The sequence below is a fragment of the Equus caballus genome, chromosome 8 (assembly GCF_041296265.1).
Source record: "Equus caballus isolate H_3958 breed thoroughbred chromosome 8, TB-T2T, whole genome shotgun sequence".
In the NCBI taxonomy this organism is placed as follows: domain Eukaryota; kingdom Metazoa; phylum Chordata; class Mammalia; order Perissodactyla; family Equidae; genus Equus; species Equus caballus.
This window is the reverse complement of record NC_091691.1, coordinates 70111998-70132001: the sequence shown is the minus strand read 5'-3', so window position 1 is coordinate 70132001 and position 20004 is coordinate 70111998. Positions and strand designations below refer to the sequence as shown.

General features: G+C 37.1%; 1 protein-coding gene across 14 annotated transcripts in view; it reads right to left on the bottom strand.

Annotated features, from left to right (window-relative positions):
• Window positions 1-7274: 7274 nt before the first annotated feature.
• Window positions 7275-20004, bottom strand: part of PIK3C3 (phosphatidylinositol 3-kinase catalytic subunit type 3) — a 152057-nt gene continuing 139327 nt past the window's right edge. For 12 of the 14 annotated variants that reach the window (XR_011441493.1, XR_011441491.1, XR_011441497.1 and 9 more), the window contains 2 exons: window positions 15522-15647; window positions 7275-8054 (listed from right to left, as the gene is read on the bottom strand). Coding sequence is in view for 5 of the 14 variants with exons in the window: in XM_001497768.7 (XP_001497818.1) it covers window positions 8040-8054; window positions 15522-15647 (141 nt within the window). In the remaining 9 variants the exon portion in view is untranslated. The remainder of the gene's footprint in view (window positions 8055-15521; window positions 15648-20004) is intronic. The other 2 variants (XR_011441494.1, XR_011441492.1) reach the window with 1 other exon arrangement.

Here is a 20004-nt window from a genome sequence, read left to right as displayed (position 1 = left end):
GGGGATGCTATGTACCATAACTGAAAGGTCTCCTAGAACTGCGCAGAATAGGACAAAAATGTAAAGAATTTTTTCGATTATTTTTTAAAGAGAAAAATATGACCGAAATTTCAGATGGTGCCAAATAGTCCCATTGAACACATTCTTCTTCTGCCACTTATATTCCTTCTTATCGAAATTCAGAGACTACAATCAACTTGTTTTCTAGCCAGGTGGAATCTTAGAGTTTTAATTCACCCCCTTCATTTTATTGATGAGGAAATGGACTCTCATCCATCATCAGTGAGACAACTAGCAGAGGGAAAGTCTTACAGGTGCCTAAGCAAAGGAAAGAGGCTGTAGTGTGGGAACTGGGAAATCAACATGCGGTTTCAGCCCCACAGGAATTCCCTTGTGTCTCAGAGCACTCATGTCATCTTTCTGGGCCTCAGTTTCTTTCATAAAATAAAGAGTTAGGATTCCACGATTTCTAATCATTTTATGATTTTAGGCACTGAAATCATGGGTCATAAAGATTCATTTGCTTTTTCAAATCACTGTCATTGATAAAATCTTATAAAAAGAAAACAGTGCTTTTTAAATATTTTCCCTAACAATGAGCATTCTACCCCACTTTCCAAGGAAAATGGTGCTAACCTCAGCTCACGTGTAAAGAAGTTGAAGATTCATAGTTATAAGCAACATGAGCAAAATGATTTACCCTGGAATTTACTTTATTCTCAAGACCTAAGCTGCCTGTGATTTTTAAAAATTTAAAATCCCACTGATAAGGTGATAATAAATTCTGTATAAAGATCTGTGGAAATGCTTTAGTAACATGACACATTTCAATGGCAGCATGTGTACGTGGCTTTTTTTCCTAAGAAAAGACAAGTCAAGGGGCCACCAAGGGTGGTTGCGGTTAAGGTTGCGTGCTCTGCTTCAGCAGCCGGGGGTTCGCGGGTTTGGATCCTGGGTGTGCCATGCTGCATACCACACAGAAGAACTAGGACTTACAACTAGGATATACAACTATGTACTGGGGCTTTGGCGAGAAAAAAAAAAACACAAAAGAGGAAGATTGGCGACAGATGTTAGCTCAGAGCGTCTCCCTCACCAGAAAGCATACCTTAAAAAAAAGAAAAAAAGACAAGAAACCTATGAAATAGGCTAGAACCCTGGGCATTCCTAGCACATATTTTGGGATGGGAGATTAATTCCTCACCCAAACCGAGAAAACGTTACAAAAGTCTCAGAACACCACTTTGGCTTTTTCTCATAACTTTTTCTCATAATTTATAAGCCCTGGTGCTATTACTACCAACTCAGCACCCACACCCGCTATATATAAAAGGATTGAAGGGGGGCGGTTACCTTTCCAAAGGGACTGCGATGTTCACAAGAGGTTCTTTTTCTCCTACTTGTGGTGAAGATGGTATTTTCTCACCCCGTGCCCCAGGAGAAAGGCCCCAAGAGAGCTACTCAAAAGTTTGGAGGCGTCTGCTTATATACTGGGCTTTGCCTCCTGTTTGATCTCTGCCTCTTGCTCTATTTTCTTATCACAAGTGTTTTGTGAATTGAAGATTCCATGTCTCAAATAATGTACAGACTTAAGCAACACACTGCCTTTCAAGATCTGAGTCTCTTAGCAAACTGGACTTGTCATCGTGCACTGAGTCCCAGCACATTGTTAAGGAACTCGGCGTCTGTGGCGACGTGCCCAGGGCCTCACGGTCCTCCGTGGCTTCGCAGGCTCCTCTTGTTCCTCTGCAGCGGCCTGCGCTGCTCGGTCCCTACCATCAGCCCAGCCAGAAGGCCCAGAAATACACATGGTGTCAGTTTCCCATGACTTGGAAAAGCAGAGCTGAAGAAGGCATTGTCTGCCAGGGGTTCACAGGCCCATGATGGGGCCAGTGACTACAGTGCAGGCTACCATGGAGATCCAGGCGAAGCCCAGGTTAAGACCAGGCAGACATGGCCGAAGTTGTGGCTTGAGCGGAATTCGCTTGGAATCGCCTCTTTAGGGTGCCATGTGGTCTTCTTACTTCTCCAAATCTGCCCGCCTTACGTGAGCTAGAAAGCCAATGTTTCCTTGCCTTAGACAATGAGTTGCTTCGGATCTCTTTTCTTAGAACTAGCTTTACTGAAGCACAATTTACATGGCATAAAACATAATTCTACGATTTATTTTTATTTTTGAGGAAGATTAGCCCTGAGCTAACATCTGCCACCAATCCTCCTTTTTCTGAGGAAGACTGGCTCTGAGCTAACATCTGTGCCCATCTTTCTCTACTTTATTTGTGGGACACCTGCTACAGCACGGCCTGATGAGTGGTGCGTAGGTCCACACCTGGGATCTGAACCGGGGCCCCCTGGGCCCCCCAAGCAGAACGTGTGAACTTAACGCCTGCGCCATCAGGCTGGCACCTATGATTTTTAGTAATACAGAGTTGTGCAACCATCACCAAAATCCAATTTTAGAACATTTCCATCATCGCATAAAGTTCCCTCAGTGTCGTTTTCCAAACAATTCTCATTTTTACCCCCAGGCCCTGGCAACTTCTGACCTGCTTTCTGCCAATGAAGATTTCCCTTTTCTGGAAATGGAAGCCTACTATATGCGGTCTTTTGGATCTGGTTTCTTTCACTTACATATTTTTGAGGTTCATCTATATTGCTGCAGTCTAAGTAGTTTGCTCTTCTTTACTGCCTAATAGTAAATAGCATGTATCACATTTTGTTTACCATTCACCAGTTGACTGACATTTGAGTTGTCTATTCTCTGTGTTACGATGAATCATGCTGGGAACATTTGTGTACAAGTCTTTATGTGGACATGCTTTCGTTTCTCTTGGTAGATATCCAGGAGTGAAACTACAGTTTTGTATTATAAGTTTACGATAAACTTTTTTAAATAGCCAACTCAGATCTCTTTATTAGATTTAAAAGAGAATGTGTGATCAAGAAGCCAACTTATTGAAACTAAACTTAAAGTTGGTGAAGAATGTTCTAATTAATGTTCTTGTTAACTGAGAATTAACTATTCTTTTACTCATTTTTGAAACCCTTATTGAGCTGAGCATTGCACTAACCATTCAGTATTAGGTACAGTTAACTAAACATCATTGGTTTTCTTTGATGACTGGTAATCTTGCAAAGAATCACGGTTATGAACATAACATGCATTATTTAGTGGTGTGTAAAGAGAACGGGGCTAAAAGTATACAGACTTTAGGATATATTCTGAGAATTTTTTTAGTTGACTTTACTGAATTCCTGAAACCAACTTGCTTGGTTTTACTTGCTTTTTTTCTTCTAAAAAGAGAGAATAGGGGAAAAAAAAGTGAGTTGTACCTAGCTTTACAGCACAGAAAGTAAACTTTGACACCCACAGAGTCTGTTGATGATGGTCCCGGGAACTGCAGAGGTTTGGGAGACAGGGGTGGTACACAGCTGTATGGGAATGAGCGAACAGGGTATGAGGGATGACTCAGGGAAGTCTGGGTTTCTTGTGACTAACAAAACAGAGATAAAGGGCAAAAGATGAGTTCTGGTACTCTCAAGGCAGATACTGGTAGTGAAGATCTAAAGCTGGGAAGAACTGAAGAAATAGCTCAATTCTAGTGAAATTCTATGGTTCATTCATCTATGGGTTACTCCACCTATTTTGAGCTTATTTATATCCATGTGGTCCATTGAGATGCCAGAGATTTAGAATGGCAATATCAGGATGCCATATTAACCTCTACTTTAGAAAAATCAGACATTTTATTTGGGGAGTTATCTGGTAAAATCAGACCAGAAAAGAACCAGGACTCCTTAGAAGAATGGCTGACTCCAGGGCTGGGGAAGAGAAAGTAGAAGATGAGCCTGGAACATCTTGTGCCAAAAATAAGGAAAGGTTCAAAGGATACTGGGGGCCGTGTCAGGGGACACAGGCACCAGCCTGAAGACAGCTCAGTTCTGGGGCAGTTTTACCATCAAAATAAGTGATCATAGGAATACCTTCTATAATAAAATAAAATAGGAATCCACAGAGGCCATACTAATAGAAATAAATGAATACATAATTAATGGAGAAAGGAGAGCTCTACCTTACAGTAGAACACTAAATGTAGAAGGAATAACAATTAAAAGAAAAATCATCATTTGGCTTTCACCACAGTAATAATTGATTCAGGCAAGAATCATCAGCATATGCTAAAATAGGTGGGTAAAAATGTGCTAGAGAACAGGATATTTACATAGCTTCAAAGTATCTCCTCATAAAACACTTAGGAATTGCTTATTAATTTATAAGTATCAAATAGAAATTCATTAGCTTCAGAATAGAAAAAGCTGGAAAACACCATCTTAATCAAGTAATCAAAGTTACCACTACTAGGAATATGACAAATTGACATCATGTGCCTTCTGATAAGATGCCCTGAGAAAAACATATCATCATTTCTGAAGTATTCTTACCAAAAATAAAAAAACCCTGAGGAAAATTAAACAAACCCCACTGTGGGTTTTTCTACGAACTGCCTGCCTTGTACTTTTAAAAATATGTCAAGATAAGAAAGACAAGAGAAGACTGAGGAACAACGTCAGGTTGAAAATCTCCTTCAGGATGCAGGACTCCAGCTTCTCTAAGCAGTCACCAAGGTGGGATGTGCACCAACCTCTGAGGCTACTCATTCCATTTTTGTTTTTTAAACTAGTCTATATTTTAGATTTCTTTAGTTTTGAGCTTTTGTCTCTTTTCTGTTCCAGGACCATCCAGGTGGTATGCATTCTTTATGGTGAAGTGTTAATATATCAAATTACTCATTTTGGTAAACTAGTATACTTTCTGTATTTAATTACAGAAAGTCTATGTTGTTTTTGAAATTTATCTGCAAAAGAAAATCCTGCCGAGAGTCTCAATCTGGTTTATTTTTTAAAAATTGCTATATTAGATCTATGTGCAGTTTAAAGTACATCATGACTGCAGGTTCAAAGCTGCATGGTTATGATTTACTTTGCCTGTATGTTTTTACCGAATGATTTATTTTCCATCTCAAGGGAAGTATGAATATGTGGCATGATGACATGACTCAATTTCTTAGAAATTTAATTTACTTTATTGACTACTGCCTGTACCTGTGGTAATCTTGTTCATGACAAAAAAAAGAAAAAGAAACAGAAAAAAGGAATAGGCTTTGTTTTGGGGGGATTCAAGTCTAAGAGACCACATACACACACATGCTCACACTAGCGGTCAGTACTATCATTGTCGCCTCAGTGAGAAATGGCCAGGAGAATTTGATGGGACTGTGATCACTGGAATTGAGAAACTCAACTTCAAATCTCATCTCTGCTCTCACTTGCAGCCTAACCTTGGGCAGATGATTCAACTGCCTTCAACTTCTGGAAAATGAGAAGACAATTCTACCTCAGAGGACTGTTGACAGTGAGATAAGGCATATAAAGTAGTTAGCATAGTGCTGACACATAAGCCCTTATCATAATGTGGACTGCTATTGCTATAATACACATATACCTAAGCTGAAAACTCTAGAATACAAATGAGCTGGGGAGCATCTAACCCTAGTGTATGAAGAATAGCAAAAATCAGGGTGTATTAACCCTTCATTTAGGAACGTGAACCACACGTTACTTCTTTCTTTCTCATAGCCTCTTGTGGCTGTCATCCACATTCTCTCCCCTACTCAGAAATCTCACTCTGAATACTTACAGTACATGACCATGGTACTCAACACTTTTTAATTAAAGCACTGTGTCCTCACAAACACATTTCTTAAACTCAAAGAAAACCCTGCTTGAAAAACTATTGAACTTGTCAAAGGATCCGGATGGCAATGACAGTAAAGAAACACATAGTCTACACTGTAAAGACAGAGCTCTGAACAAAAACAATGGATTCGGGGGAAACAGTATGAGCAAAGAGATTGCTTTGAGCAGCAGAAATTGAGACCGATGAATTACTTTTCTTTCTGATGTAGGCTCGCCTCCCACAACCAAAATACACTCAGCAAAACCACAGCCACTGTCCATCCTGAGATGCTCCTTCCTCACTCACTACCTATCTTTCTTCCTAGAAAGCTTTACCTCCTTTATAATTATCAAGTTCACACTGAATACAAGGTTACTCCTGATCAACTCTTCTTACCATTTGTCAGTGTTTGCCTTATAGAACTTCATATTAGTCCAAAAATTATTTATAGAGCTCCACTATAAGCATGCTACTATCTATGCAAAGTGTTGTGGAGTTTATAAAGATGATGAACATGACACAGTTTTCCCTTATAGTTAATTCAAACAGGGTTCTGCAAATTATGGCCCAAGGGTCAAATCTGGCCCTGCCCATTTGTTTACCTGTTATCTATGCCTGCTTTTTCACCCTAACAGCAGAGTTGAGTTGTTGTGACCAAGAACATAGGCTTTCCAAAGCTAAATATATTTACTATCTTGGCCCCTTACAGAAAAAGTTTGCCAACCTCTGAAACAAGAGACACAAGCATAACAAAAATACCCTACTTTACGAAATGCCAATTAAAAAGCTATATATAAAGAATTACAAGAGTTCAGAAGGTTGGAGAGGTCACTTTCAACAGTGCCATTTTGAGAAAACTTTTTGGAGGAGGTGCCAATAGAAAAAGGACTAAAAGAATGGGAATGCTGATGGGTTAAAAACTCCTAGGTAACAAAAAATGACGTAACTATGTGAGGCAAAGAAAAAGCAAGACAGAAGATGGAGCCTGCCAATTAGTTTGGGCATAAACTCTCTTAACGATGATTTGTAAAGGTCTTTTCATCTTTACCATTTTTCTAATCTGCATGTATGTTTTATACAAATCACATTCCATATGTCTCTAGTATGTCTCTTAATTATATGCTTGCTTTCCAGCTGGTAACCCCACTCTAAAGAGGCAAGCTCACAGATGAGAATTTGCTATCAAATAGACATTATAATTAATGGCGTTTTCTGAAACTGTGACTTAATTTAACCTTCTTAATCTTTTCTGTCATTTGATATTTAATATTTATTCAGCACCAAAAGAATGAGATATTGTTTATCTTCCAAAACAAAGTCACATGACTATGCAACACATTAATTTGCAAAGATTATTATGCTGCTCTTCTCATTTGTGTGTGTTCCTATTTCCCAAAGTTCCATGAGGCAAAAAAGCTAGATGGATTAGTGGGACTTCCAGTTTTAAAAGACAAAAAATTATTTTGCTTAGATCAGAAAAGATATATTACATTAACAGGTTTAGCAGAGCCAATTCATAAAGCTTTTGAAAACTAAGTTTTCATCAAAAAGGAATTTATTGCAGAAAGGCAATTTCTACTTACATTTTGTGTAAAAATATCTTAGGCTCAATACTAAAAGCTTCTGTCTTATTACCTATTGGCCAGTTATCTAGTAATTACATTTTTATATCCTGCTTTATGTACTTAAAACCTAGGAGATCTGTGAACTATAGTTTTCAAAAAGAAAAACCCACAAGATTTATAAGTAAGAGAAAATGACTGTCTTATTTGAAGTATATACAATTCTCGAACTATAAAAGAAGGAGCCATAACATGTAAAACTCGAAGTATTATAGATAAGGCAAAAAAAAAAAAAAAAAATCTGGAAACGAAGGAAAGAGAGACAAAACAGAAAAAACTTCTAAACTGAGACAGTTAATCCAAATTCATATAACTACACCTGATGAGAAGGGCTGAGGGAAGAAAGGCATTTCAAACAAACACTAAATGTTTTACTATTTCAACATAAAATTCCTCCAGCACTCTCACAATATGTACAGGATCCTGAAATAGCTTTTTAACAATGTGTACATTTAAAAATAAATATATACAGTATTTCAAAACAAATCCTTCAAGACCATATTTAAGCAATGACATTCAAGGAAACGGAATTCAGGCACCATGGAACATTCAGGACGGATGATATCTTGAAGATTAAATTTCTCTTCCTTGCTTGTTACTCTGAAGTCTTCCTTATACACAGGTTTCTTCTAAAGTAGTTTCCTTATGGAGTCAAGCATCTTGATGGGCCAAAGCCAGTTTCATTTTCTCCAGTACTACAAAAATTAAGAACAAATAAAGAAACATGTAGAAAATAATTAGCTTCACTGTTCACGAAAAGTAAACAACAGAGTCTATAGTGATAAAAAATGCTTAGAAAGAGAGGAAGATATAATTCTTTAACAGGAAAAAAAAAAAAAACTGAGGTAATTCCAGTCGTTAAGTTTTAAAAAAATACTTTTATTAAAAAAAAAAGTGAAAGAATTACTTTACTAAACGCCATGAAGAAGATTGCAATTAACCACAATGTACAGAATTCCTGAGACAGCTTAAAAATCAGTTTATATGAGAAAATACTTGGGGGAGGGAATGTTTGCCGACTGTAATCTCAAAATGATGAATTATTATATGGCAGACAAATTTGGCACCAGGAAAACAAGAATCCCACTGAACTCTGCAGTGACAGAAGATTAATATTTTGGGTAGTGTGCCTAGTTCTTTGTGTGACATTCTTAGAGAGACTGTACACCTGTAGTTTATTCCACAGAGTGCAGCTGTTTCATTCCAGAAATGGTCTGGAATAAAATCAAAGGAAGTTGTCTTGAAAAAACAAGAGAGGCCCAGCCAAGAGTAGTTTTGGGGCCAACACATTAACAGTATTCAATATTAAAATATCAAGTAGAAATAAAAGAAATCAACATTTTCAGCACCTATTTCATGCTAGGCACCCTCACAATCATCTCACAGAGGGCTTATAAAGAACTATCAGTGACACTGCCCTCTCTTCATTGTTATTATCTCTCAAATTTAGCATTCAGTGAAATTGACAGAATATACCTATTACTTTTGAGGACAATTTAATGCAAAAATAATCTGCAACAGTTAATGGTTGTCTTTAACATGTACAGATACTGTCAATCACCCACACTCTCAGTAAGGACAACTCTGATCATTTTGTTTGGGTGAATATACATTGAGACATCCACACCTCACGTGCCCTTTCAGTCAAATATATGCTCGCATTATCTTGAAGGAATTAAGAATGCTGTTTATGTGCAGCAAAATTTTGTTTCTATGAACTTCACCTCATTATTACTCTGAAAGAAAACGTGAAGGAAAAAAACCTTGTTGACAAATCTGTTTGGTTTTGGTGTGTACACATGCGTGTGTATGTGTAAAACAGTGAAAGATGCTGGCTGATTTTAATCTGATACAATTTAAAGAGGTAATTCTAGAAATGATATGGTAAGATACATTTTTAATGCTAATAAAAAGAGTGTAATTTACAATTTAAGAAGTGTTTAAATATTTTCCTAAAGGCAGTATCAGAGAAAATAAAAATAAACTTCTCAGATGGTCCTCGGCACTTACATAAAATCACACACATTTATTTGGTGGCTACTAGGCGCCACAAACAATTCAGGTTCTCTGGGCCACCCCAGGTTACTTACAACAAAATGCCTGAAGACAAAATGCATCTAGGAAGAGTCATTGCGCACACACACACACACCTCCCACCCCCCCAAAGCTGGGGAAATGGGTGGGGAACTCATCCAGGCAAAGACAAAGGTATACTGCTTTCGGGGGGCAGGTATTGGGTATGGGGAAAGATCATCAGAACTACAAAGAAGGTTCTTTTTGAAGGCTGGTGGAAAATGATGAAAGCTGAGAATGTGGGTTAAAACAAAATTGTGAAAGGTCCTCAATGACACATTAGGAAGTCTAAATATCCTGGAAACAATTAAAAACGACACGTGTATGTACACATGTATGTGTATGTATGTGTGTGTATGAGAAAAATGCTGCTACTGCAGAGACGGTCTCTCATATATTTCCTAAATACTTTAAAAGTGTCTGTGTCTGCAGAAAAGAAAAATTAGTAATACTCTGTAGCAGAGCCAGTCCCAAAATATTCAACTCCCTGTACATTTGAAAAATTTATATAAAACGGTTTGATGTAAACCAGAAGGGCAGGAAAACAAGTTAGTGTAACAGTGAACCTTACTAAAAGTACTGTTAATGAAGCAAAGAGGCAAATCTTACCATGGACTACACTCAAGTGTTGGAAAACTTTCTTTGGGAAGAGAAGGAAATTAAATTTGTACGGATGAAAAACAAATGGCAGGGCAGTTCAGCTGAAAATTTTGGGGCATCTGCTGACTGTTGCTATTACAATAATGAACTAACCTTAAGACCTTACAACACGTGTGATGCAGCAAGTGCCTATGTTATGTTTTTAAAGATCACGCGTTTAAACGGGTAGTTGGGCAGCAGTGTTGATTACAGTGCAACCAGGGAGCACGTGGGGGTCAAAAAAATTCAAGACTGCCTTTTGGCCAATGTGCAAAATAAATGTTATCCCATATTTTTCCTATTTATCTCAGATTAACTATTCCCAGTGACTCCTTTTTATATCATACTCTACTGGCTGTTTTTTTTTTTCTCTTTTGATGCTCAGATGAAAGATTGTGGAGAGAAAAGTTAAAAGATCATTTTTTAAATTTACAAGTCTATTTTTAAAAACTTGCTGCTCACAACAAAATCTATTCATACCTAGTAAATTAAGCTTAGATGCATATGGAGAAAAACATTATTTAGAAACTAGTGTCTATTTCTGCAAGTCAGGGTGTGGGTTTAAATCTGGACTTTGCTGCCTATTAATCCTGAGACCTGAGACAAGTTATTTAACGTATCTAAGCCTCAGTTTCCTCATCTGTGAAACAGGCCTAGTGATATACCCACTTCACAGGTGTGGACATTAAATGAGGTGATGCAGAAAGACATGGAAGCGACCGTGCCCCCCGACTGATGACTGGATAAAGAAGATATGGTATATACATGCAATGGAATACTACTCTGCCATCAAAAAGGATAAAATCATCCCATTCACAACTACATGGATGGACCTTGAGAGTATTATGTTAAGTGAAACAGGCCAGACAGAGAAAGACGATCTCTGTATGACTCCACTCATATGTGGAAGATAGATAAACACATGGACCAAGAAAACAGATTAGTGGCTACCAGGGGAAAGAGGGCTGGGGGGTGGACACAAAGGGTGAAGTGGTGCAGCTATAATAGGACTGACAAACAATAATGTACAACTGAAATTTCACAAGGTTGTAAACTATCATAACCTCCATAAAAAAAATTTTTTTTAAATGAGGTGATGCAGAGAAAGCACTTTACACAATTCCTGGCACATTTAAGTGTTCAATAGCCTGTTACTATTGCTAATATTCTTGTTTCTTTGTTGTTTTTATTCCTCCCAGGATAATTCAAATAAATGAGGAATAGATCCAGGACACGAAATGATGCAAAATAGTTTTGTATGACATATTTTGTGTTAAGTCAGCTATTTATTTAAACCACTAGTCCGGGGATCACCTGACTCTTTAGAAAATTATTTAGTAAACTAAAAAGCACTTGGTTTTAGAGAAGAAAAATTTCTATTTGGCCACAGATTTCAATACTTTTTGTCTTGTTCAACAAAATATTTTACACTGCTGTTTTTTATTCCTACTGGCAAAATAAGGTCCATACAATGTAAACTCAGAAAGGATGCTCTGTTCTCTTCTCCTTCAGGCATCTTTTGCATCTATGCCTTCTCAAAGTCGATGAGAGAGTAGAACAGTTACAGTGGAAACATCCTACACTGGGTTTAGGTGCCAAGGGCAGCACATGAAGGTAACACTGGAATATGTATATAAACAAAATCACTCAAGAAAAGCCCTTCAGAAGGGAACACATCTAAAAAGTCCAAAACAGGAAGTTTTTCCCCAGTACTGATGCGAAAATCCTGTTTCTTTGTTTGAGCAACAGATGGGGCAGATAGCTTGCACTTAGAGGCAATAACGTACAAAAAAACAGGAAATTCAGTATTGGAATCACATTCAGTATAGTAAGATGCCACGGTACGGGAGGCACTTGGGATCTGAAACACTTCTGAGGGAGCCCCTGTCACATTTACTAGAGGACATACGCTCTTCAGGGGAAACGTCTGGCATATTAACCACACCAATTTCCTCCTTTTATTGACTTTTGGGTTTTTTTTTTTACCCCCCTCAAGCATTTGCGTGTGTGTGTGTGTGTGTGTGCGTGTGCGTGTGTGTGCATGTGCGTGCAGTTGAAGTCTTAGGTTAAACGTGCACAGATGGACTACACGTTCACGTGCCCCTCTGCCTGGACCTGCGCTTTTCCTCCTTGAACACCACAGGGGCTAAGTAAGGTTCTTGTCAAATGAATTGCAGTGACGTGTTCTTAGTATCTTGAGCTGGAACTTGGGTAAACTTTCCCAACCCAATTTGTTCTTACTTTTTTATGCTCAGTCTGCAAAAAAATATATCTCTAATCCCAGTTAATCTACCAAGATTCATTTAATTAGATTTAATATGTATTAAGATTAAAGGAAACCATACTCCATTCTACAATCAATCAGTGAAGAGAGAGACAGACAAGAAAAAGCAGAAACTGGAAAGAAATGGGCTGCGATGTGAGAGAGCACCATTGAAAGGCCTAGTTTTAGAGTGATAAGTGACCCAAACTAAGTGACATCTACCTTTCTGTGCAGACAAGTCTAGAAAGCCCTTTAAAGATCATTTCAGCGAGGAGAAGAGGTTCTGATGATGCAATTTCAAAGACAATGACCCAAATAAAAGTGTTTTTCAGTGGAAAATTTGTACCACTAATAGGTGGGTGTTGCTAGGCAACGAATATTGCAGTGTTTAATCTCTACCCGTCCTCGGGAATGACATGATGGAAGAAAATAAGCCTTTTCAGCATTTCCATATAATAGTTGTATGTGGCAATTTTTTAGTCGTCTTTTAGGATGTAATTTCTTTTATGCTGAAACAACTATATCTTTTGCTAACATGTATCAGTATGCCTCCATTTTTAAAAAACTGGGTTCTATAATCCATAATGATTAATAAGAGTACTCTAAAATTAGCATAAATCAATTAGCAATATACATCCTTATAATAAATGCTATGCATGACGAAAAAAAATAGATGTCCTCATCAGAATTTGAGTGTGCGTGTGATTTATTAGTATCATACTTAGAAAATGTGTACATAGAAATGTGAGTTTCAAAGAGAAAATAAACTTCAGAGATTAGTTAAGAAACAGCTCTGCTTCTATAATTTTATAATTTGAACAGACTTATGTGAAGTTAACACCTTACTTAGTAGCTCTTGTACCCTTCAATGCCTAAGCAAGTTCCAATGAAATTTAACATCTTTAGGTTACACTTATTTTGATATTGTTTCACTTGCACGATAGTATGGGCACAAGTGACATATTTAAGGAAACCTAAAACATAGCATGAGCATTTTCAAGTTAATTTCTTAGGATAAAGAATATGGGATTCTGATAAAGAAGACCTGAATTTGGTAAGCTAGGAAACAACTTTCGATGCGGGAGTCAAAAGATTTGGGATCAAGTCTTGGTTCTGTCTGTTAGACTAACATGAAGTTGGCTAGGTCATAATACCTCTCTGTGCCTTTTTTTCCCTATAGCCCTTAAATAATGTGCTGAGCTATACACAGACCCAGATCTACCATTAGCTATCTGGGTGACTTCGACAAGTCACTTACCTATCATCATCACGGTTTACTCTCTTCAGAAGTGACTGGTTAGGATTAATGACATGTGAAGCAGACCTAGAATTGGCAGTTGTAATAAAATATGACCCAGATTGGTGTTCAGGGAGAAGAAATTTTTTTTGTTAAGTGAGAAAAAGAGTATAAACTAACATTTACAGGAAGAAATTCCTTTATGTCATCAGATATTTTTTAAGTGCATAAGGCATTGTGCTCCTAGGTGACTGATAGATATAGCCCAGCCTTCAAGAAGTTTGCATTTTAAGAGTTATAAAGCAAGTATCCAAATATCTATAATAGAAAGCAAAATGTAAGTGCAACTCATAATAAAAGTACAAATACTATAGATATTCAGAGGAAGATGAATCAAAGTGGCATTAAGAATAGATCTTGGAGGACAGATTGGATTTTGGCAAATAGAAGTTTACAAAAGGTTAATTATTAAGAAGATGGATTTTCCGGACTGCAGAAATGGCAGCAGCAAAACAGTCATAGAGATGGAAGAGAACACAAATATTCAGAAAAGGAGAGTATTAGGGGAACAGCTTGGAAAGGGGCTTAGAACACAACATGCTGGAAAGCCTTGAGCTGCTAGAGATTGGACACCACTGTTAGGCAACAGGGAAACACCGTGCACATTTAAATTTAAAAGAAACAGGTAAAACATTATTTTGTGAAAATACATCTCATTGGAAGATTTAGTGGAATAAAGATAAGAATGGTCCAAGAGAAAAAGACTGAAAAACAGAGAGAACACAGTCAATGAAGGGTTTTAGTTATCTAAGGTATGGTAGAGTGAAGAACAACTGGATTAGAATGTTAGTAGCGAGAAAATTACAAAAGCGGATACTTTAAGAAATGGTTAAGGCTTGGTGACATTCTGGATACTGAGTGAAGGAGTCGTCAAAGCAGACAGGTTTTGAGCTTGGGTGATTACTACTCAGCCACAAAAAAAGACCAAATCTTGCCAGTTGCAACAACATGGATGGACCTTGAGGGTATGATGCTAAGCGAAATAAGTCAGATAGAGAAAGACAAATACTGTATTATTCCATTCATGTGGAAGATAAACAAACACATAGATAAAGAGAACAGATTAGTGGTTACCAGAGGGGAAGGCGGGGAGGGTAAAGGGGCACATATGTACGGTGACGGATTAAAACCAGACTATTGCTGGTGAATATGATGCATTCTATATAGAAACTGATCTATAAGAATATACACCTGAAATTTACACAGTGATATAAGCCAATATGACCTCAATAAAATAATTTAAAAAAATATTATTAATTGAATATATATAGTCAAGACGGAGTTCACAAGGAGAGGTGTGTGAGGGTGTGGGAGAGGAAAGCAGCCTAATTTTTCTGTTTGCTAACCACTTTCATAATGATCCTCATTAGGAAATTCAAAATTAAAAGAGGTTTTAAATCTGAGGTTTATCATCATAGGCTAGTGTGAAAGGTCTTCTGTCAAACATTTGTATGGACGATTCTGCTAACTAAGTCTACGGATAGACCTTTTCAGTGTGTGGAATGCACTGCTTTTCACAGCTTCTAAACTTCTTTCCTAGCACTTCACCATTTACCAAAACCCAATACATGTCCAAGTCTCACTTGCCAAGGCCTCCGCTAGACCCAAGATCATTCTCAAGAAGGGTTTACAATCATCACTGACTACAAAGGACGAATACACCTATGCTGATGAGCCACAATTTAGTCATTACTAAGAAAATTTAAGGGGGATACTTTAGAGTTACTAATGCATTGAACACGTTCATATCAGCTGGCTGGTGAGGTGTCAAAAAGGCTTAACAAAAAACCAGAAAAGATGTCACTGGCAGGAGAAAAGTGTGGCTCTCCGAGGACTGCAGGGTAGTACATGGAGAAGCTGAGCTAAGTGCACTGCCCTCGGAGAACTTACCTGGGCAAACTTGTGAATCTGCTCCACCACTGCAGCAAACAGGGCGTGCACACTCTCATCAATCAGACTCTGCATGTAATGCACCGCCTCTTCGTCAGACAGGTCTAGACGGAACTTATCCTGAACCTACAAAGTCACAGTCTGTTAGTATTTTGAAGGAAGAAAAGCGGACATATTTTGAAGAGACAGAGTCAAACGGATATAGATATTACAATATATTATGAGCGATTTCTATGCCAAAGAAATGATTCACACTTACAAGGAGTTTTGAATACTGTTCTTCGAGTGTAGAAGTTTACTGTTTTATGCTCTTTATATCACCCTATCTGTCTTGGTTGTAAATATTTTTTAAGAAAAAAAATTAAGAAAGTAAATAAAAAATCTGATTCTATTAGGCCTTGCGAATTTAAAAACAGACAAAAATTGTTCTTTTAAATCAAAGGTGTGCTTTACTTTTTTGCATTTAAAAGCTGGAGCGACTATTTCAGATTTAAATTGTGACATATTTATTAACAATCTCCTTCACTTTATCCCTGTTATTATTAAATGGATGCAGCAAAGTCAGATTACATTAATATTCTCTCCCACTTTCACTGCCTATATGACAACAAGAACTATGTCATTCACTGGCAAAGAAACTAACCTAGATCTTCTAAAATGCTTCCTTTCCTATAGGAGTTTCTAGTACTTCTGCAAAGAACTACTTCAATTGGTCTAGAATTTCCAAAGACAGAGGAATTTCTCCGTATTTCATATTTAAAGATACAGTTGATTCTCAATAGCAATAAGTACAAGATAAATTAGTAGACATACATGAGACTGGTTCCCTAAAAAATAAAAGCCGCCAATGTTATCGAATGACTACTTTGTGCAGAACACTGTGCAAAGCACTTTACATGGAGTATTTCACTTGACTCTCATATTGGGGGTCTATCAGACGATCTGACAGCTCTGCGGCCTCAGGACAGGGGAGGCACGAGAGAGGCAGACAGAAAACTGACGGACAACTCGGTGAGGCGGAAATCTAAGGGCAGAGATCTTCAATGAACTAACTCTCCCATTTCTGGACCCCAATTAACGACACACAAGTTCCTTGAGTTTAATCTTTTATATTCCTTGGTTTCTACTCGAGAGACCATGTCTGAGAATTTTGAAACTATCCTTCATGGACCTAAAAAAATTACAGGGCAGAAGAATCAAAACAAAACTTTAACCCAGTTTATCAAAATTTGCATACCTGTATAAGTACTTGAATTACAAACAGAAGATATGTATTTGGCATATAAAAAATGCTATTTACCAAATACGAAAACAGTTTTTATAACAAAGTTTAACTGCATAGATTGTTGATTTGGTATCATATCTACTGACTTATTTTAGGTTACTTGTTATTGTCCCCTATGTCCTTAGGGTTTTAATCATTTTCTTCAAGCTACATTCTCTCTGTTCTTCAGATTATATAATTTCTATTGATTTAAGTTCCCTGATTCTTTCTAATGCCATAATCCAATCTATTTTTAAAGCTATCCAATTAACATTTCATTTTAGTTACTGTATTTTTAGCTTTAGATTTTCATTTTGTTCTTTTTCCTTACTAATTTTTCTTTCTCTGATGAGATCCCTATCTGTTTAGTCATTATGCATTTATGTTCCCTTAAGCCCTTGAACACACTTATAAGAGCTTCTTTAAAGCCCTTATTGTGACATCTGGGTCATTTCAGTGTGTTTTCACTGACTTTTTTTTTCATTGACTGTGGGTCAAATTTTTTTGTTTCTTCACACATCTACTGATTTTTTATTAGATACTAGACATTTTGACTATGTTACAGAAACTGAATTATGTTGTGTTCCTGTGAAGAATCATTCTAACAGGAAGCCAAGTGGCTGAAATCAAATCCAAAATCTGTCCTTCTTGTGATGGACAACAGCTGTAAACTCTGCTCAATTCTTTAAGCTTCTAGCTGCTGCTTCCCCCTCCCCTGGGATCATTGTGTCCACATAGTTTCACTTTCAGTCAGGATTTAGGAAAACTGTACGCAGACTAGGGGAAAGGGACGCACTACTTCTGACTTTCACCTTTCCAGAATTTCTCCCCTAACTTCCTGACTATCCTACCAGCTCCAAACTCTGTCCTTTTACACTTCCTCAGTAAGGCTACACCTAAAACAATCTGGAGAGTGCCTTCAAGCAAAAGGTTGCAAACTTGCAAATCTGAGTCTCTGCAGTTTATCTTTCAAAGGTAGACATCATTTGTGTTTATGCTTGTTTTTGATTACTCCCCAATCCTCTGAATAGTATTTTTTATTTTTACCATATTTTTAAAATTGTCATCTGGATCAGGGTTCTCTGTCTTTGAAACAGGTCTAATGCTTAGTACAATGGAGATATACCAGAAGATCGAGGGAAACAACCTAATATTCAGTTTCTATTTCTCCAACTTATAAATGCAATCACCACCTTCGGTCCTAATGATCCACTTGCAATCTTGCACCATACTGGAACCATTTCAGCCACAGGAAACAAAACAGCTTCTCTGAAAGATAGTCATTCATCCACTAATAAAATTTCAGCAGGAGGCAATTAACTAAATTTTGAGGAGCCCATTTTACCATTACCAGCTGCTCAAATTATCTCACAGTTCCAGTGAGCTAAAACATGTATTCCTTCATTTCAGTTTTACTTTAAGTTTACACCTTTTTTTGTGTTGGTCCTTCTATACCTTCTCTTACTTTGATTAAATTTCTCTGAGGTCTTTTTCTGGTCCTCCAAATGCCATAATTGCCAAACCTTTAAATATCCTGGAAACAGCTTCACTAGACATTCCTTCCATCTCTTCTTTAACACTGTCATGTCCTGACTGGTGTGTCTCTATTCATCTTAAAGTTTAATACGGTAGTAGACAAATGCTATAGAATATGGTAGAACTAATATCTTTCTTCATTTGGATACAGTATTTCAAGTAGTAGATAAGTTTTATAGGCTTTTATATTAACCACACACCAGTTAGTTCTCATTAAGCTTGAAATCAACTGGAAGGTGGGCAACAATCAACTAAAACATCACTTGCTTATGTGCCCATGGTGGAAGATTTCTAGAACTGGTAAAAACTTTGAAGGTGTTAAATACACACCCTAGCCTTAGGCAGTTGGAACTAAATGAGGGAAAATAAAATAGTTTCAATTTTTCTGTTTTTTTTTTAAACCAATCTATCTTATTTTTAAACATGTAATGATCTCTTGGAGATCAACTTTCGCCCTCTTTGCTTTTTAATTCCTAGACGCACCAGCAGTAAAAATTAGTAATTACCACTCTGTCCTTTTAAAACCCTCATTTATCAACTGTAAATGTAATCCATTTTCTCAAAATTGTATTGGAATTTGACTTACAAGCAAAAATGAACCCTTTTATTTATATTAATTTATTTATTTCCCTACCTTTTTAAAGCTACCAGAAACTACTGTTTGTTCTTTTATTTTTGAAAATTTCCCTTATTGCTACGCTTAACTACAGAGAAGAGAATATAGAACAAGAACTTCAAACTTAACATTATCACTTCATGCTTGGATGTCTTATCTTTAAAAGCATAAAATATTGGTGACATGAAAACAAAATTTTTATGACTAAAAATGATTATATGGAGGAGCACAAGACATTTCATCTTGAAAAGTTAGAATCGTTTGAAGACAGTCTCAGTTAACATCCTCTGCCAATAATAAACAGGACTGATCATACACGTGGGTTGCATCACTTTCATATTGGACTGTAAGAGAGGTTTAATCTGGCAAAATTTGTATTGTAACTAGCCTATAAAAATTGATATTTTTATTTACTTTTACCAAAGGGCAGCCTAACATTCCTTGTCTAACACTGAAGGGCAGTGTAACCTCTCAACCTGTGCTGGAGAGGTACTTATTTATTCTCTTGGATTATCAGGTTTATTGTCCACTAAGTTATCTATCTGCTCATTTCAGTTTTCCATCCATAGTCAAACGACGGTGTAAGAATCAATGACATACATTAGAATAACTTTAAGAAAACAAAGTAGATAAAATTTTTCACAAGATGTAATAGACAAAATCTGTATATTCTGTAGACTCTATCACTCACTGATTCTAGACATGATTCTAGAGAAGTTGTAATTAATGAGAAACACATTTGCTACTCAATTAAACTTTATCAGCAAAGTACAGTCATGTGTGGTTTAACAACAGGGATATGATCTGAGAAATGCATCGTTAGGTGATTCTGTCGCTGTGCAAACATCATAGAATGTACTTTCACAAACCTAGATGGTATAGCCCACCACATACCTAGGCTATATGGTACTAACCTTATGAGACCACTGTCATATATGCGGTCCATTGTTGACTGAAACACCATTATACGGTGCATGACTGTAACAGAAAGTCTCTGAGATATCCACATCCCATTTTCAGATACCATTTTACACTTGGTCTCTTTTAACTAGAGAGAACACTTTTTC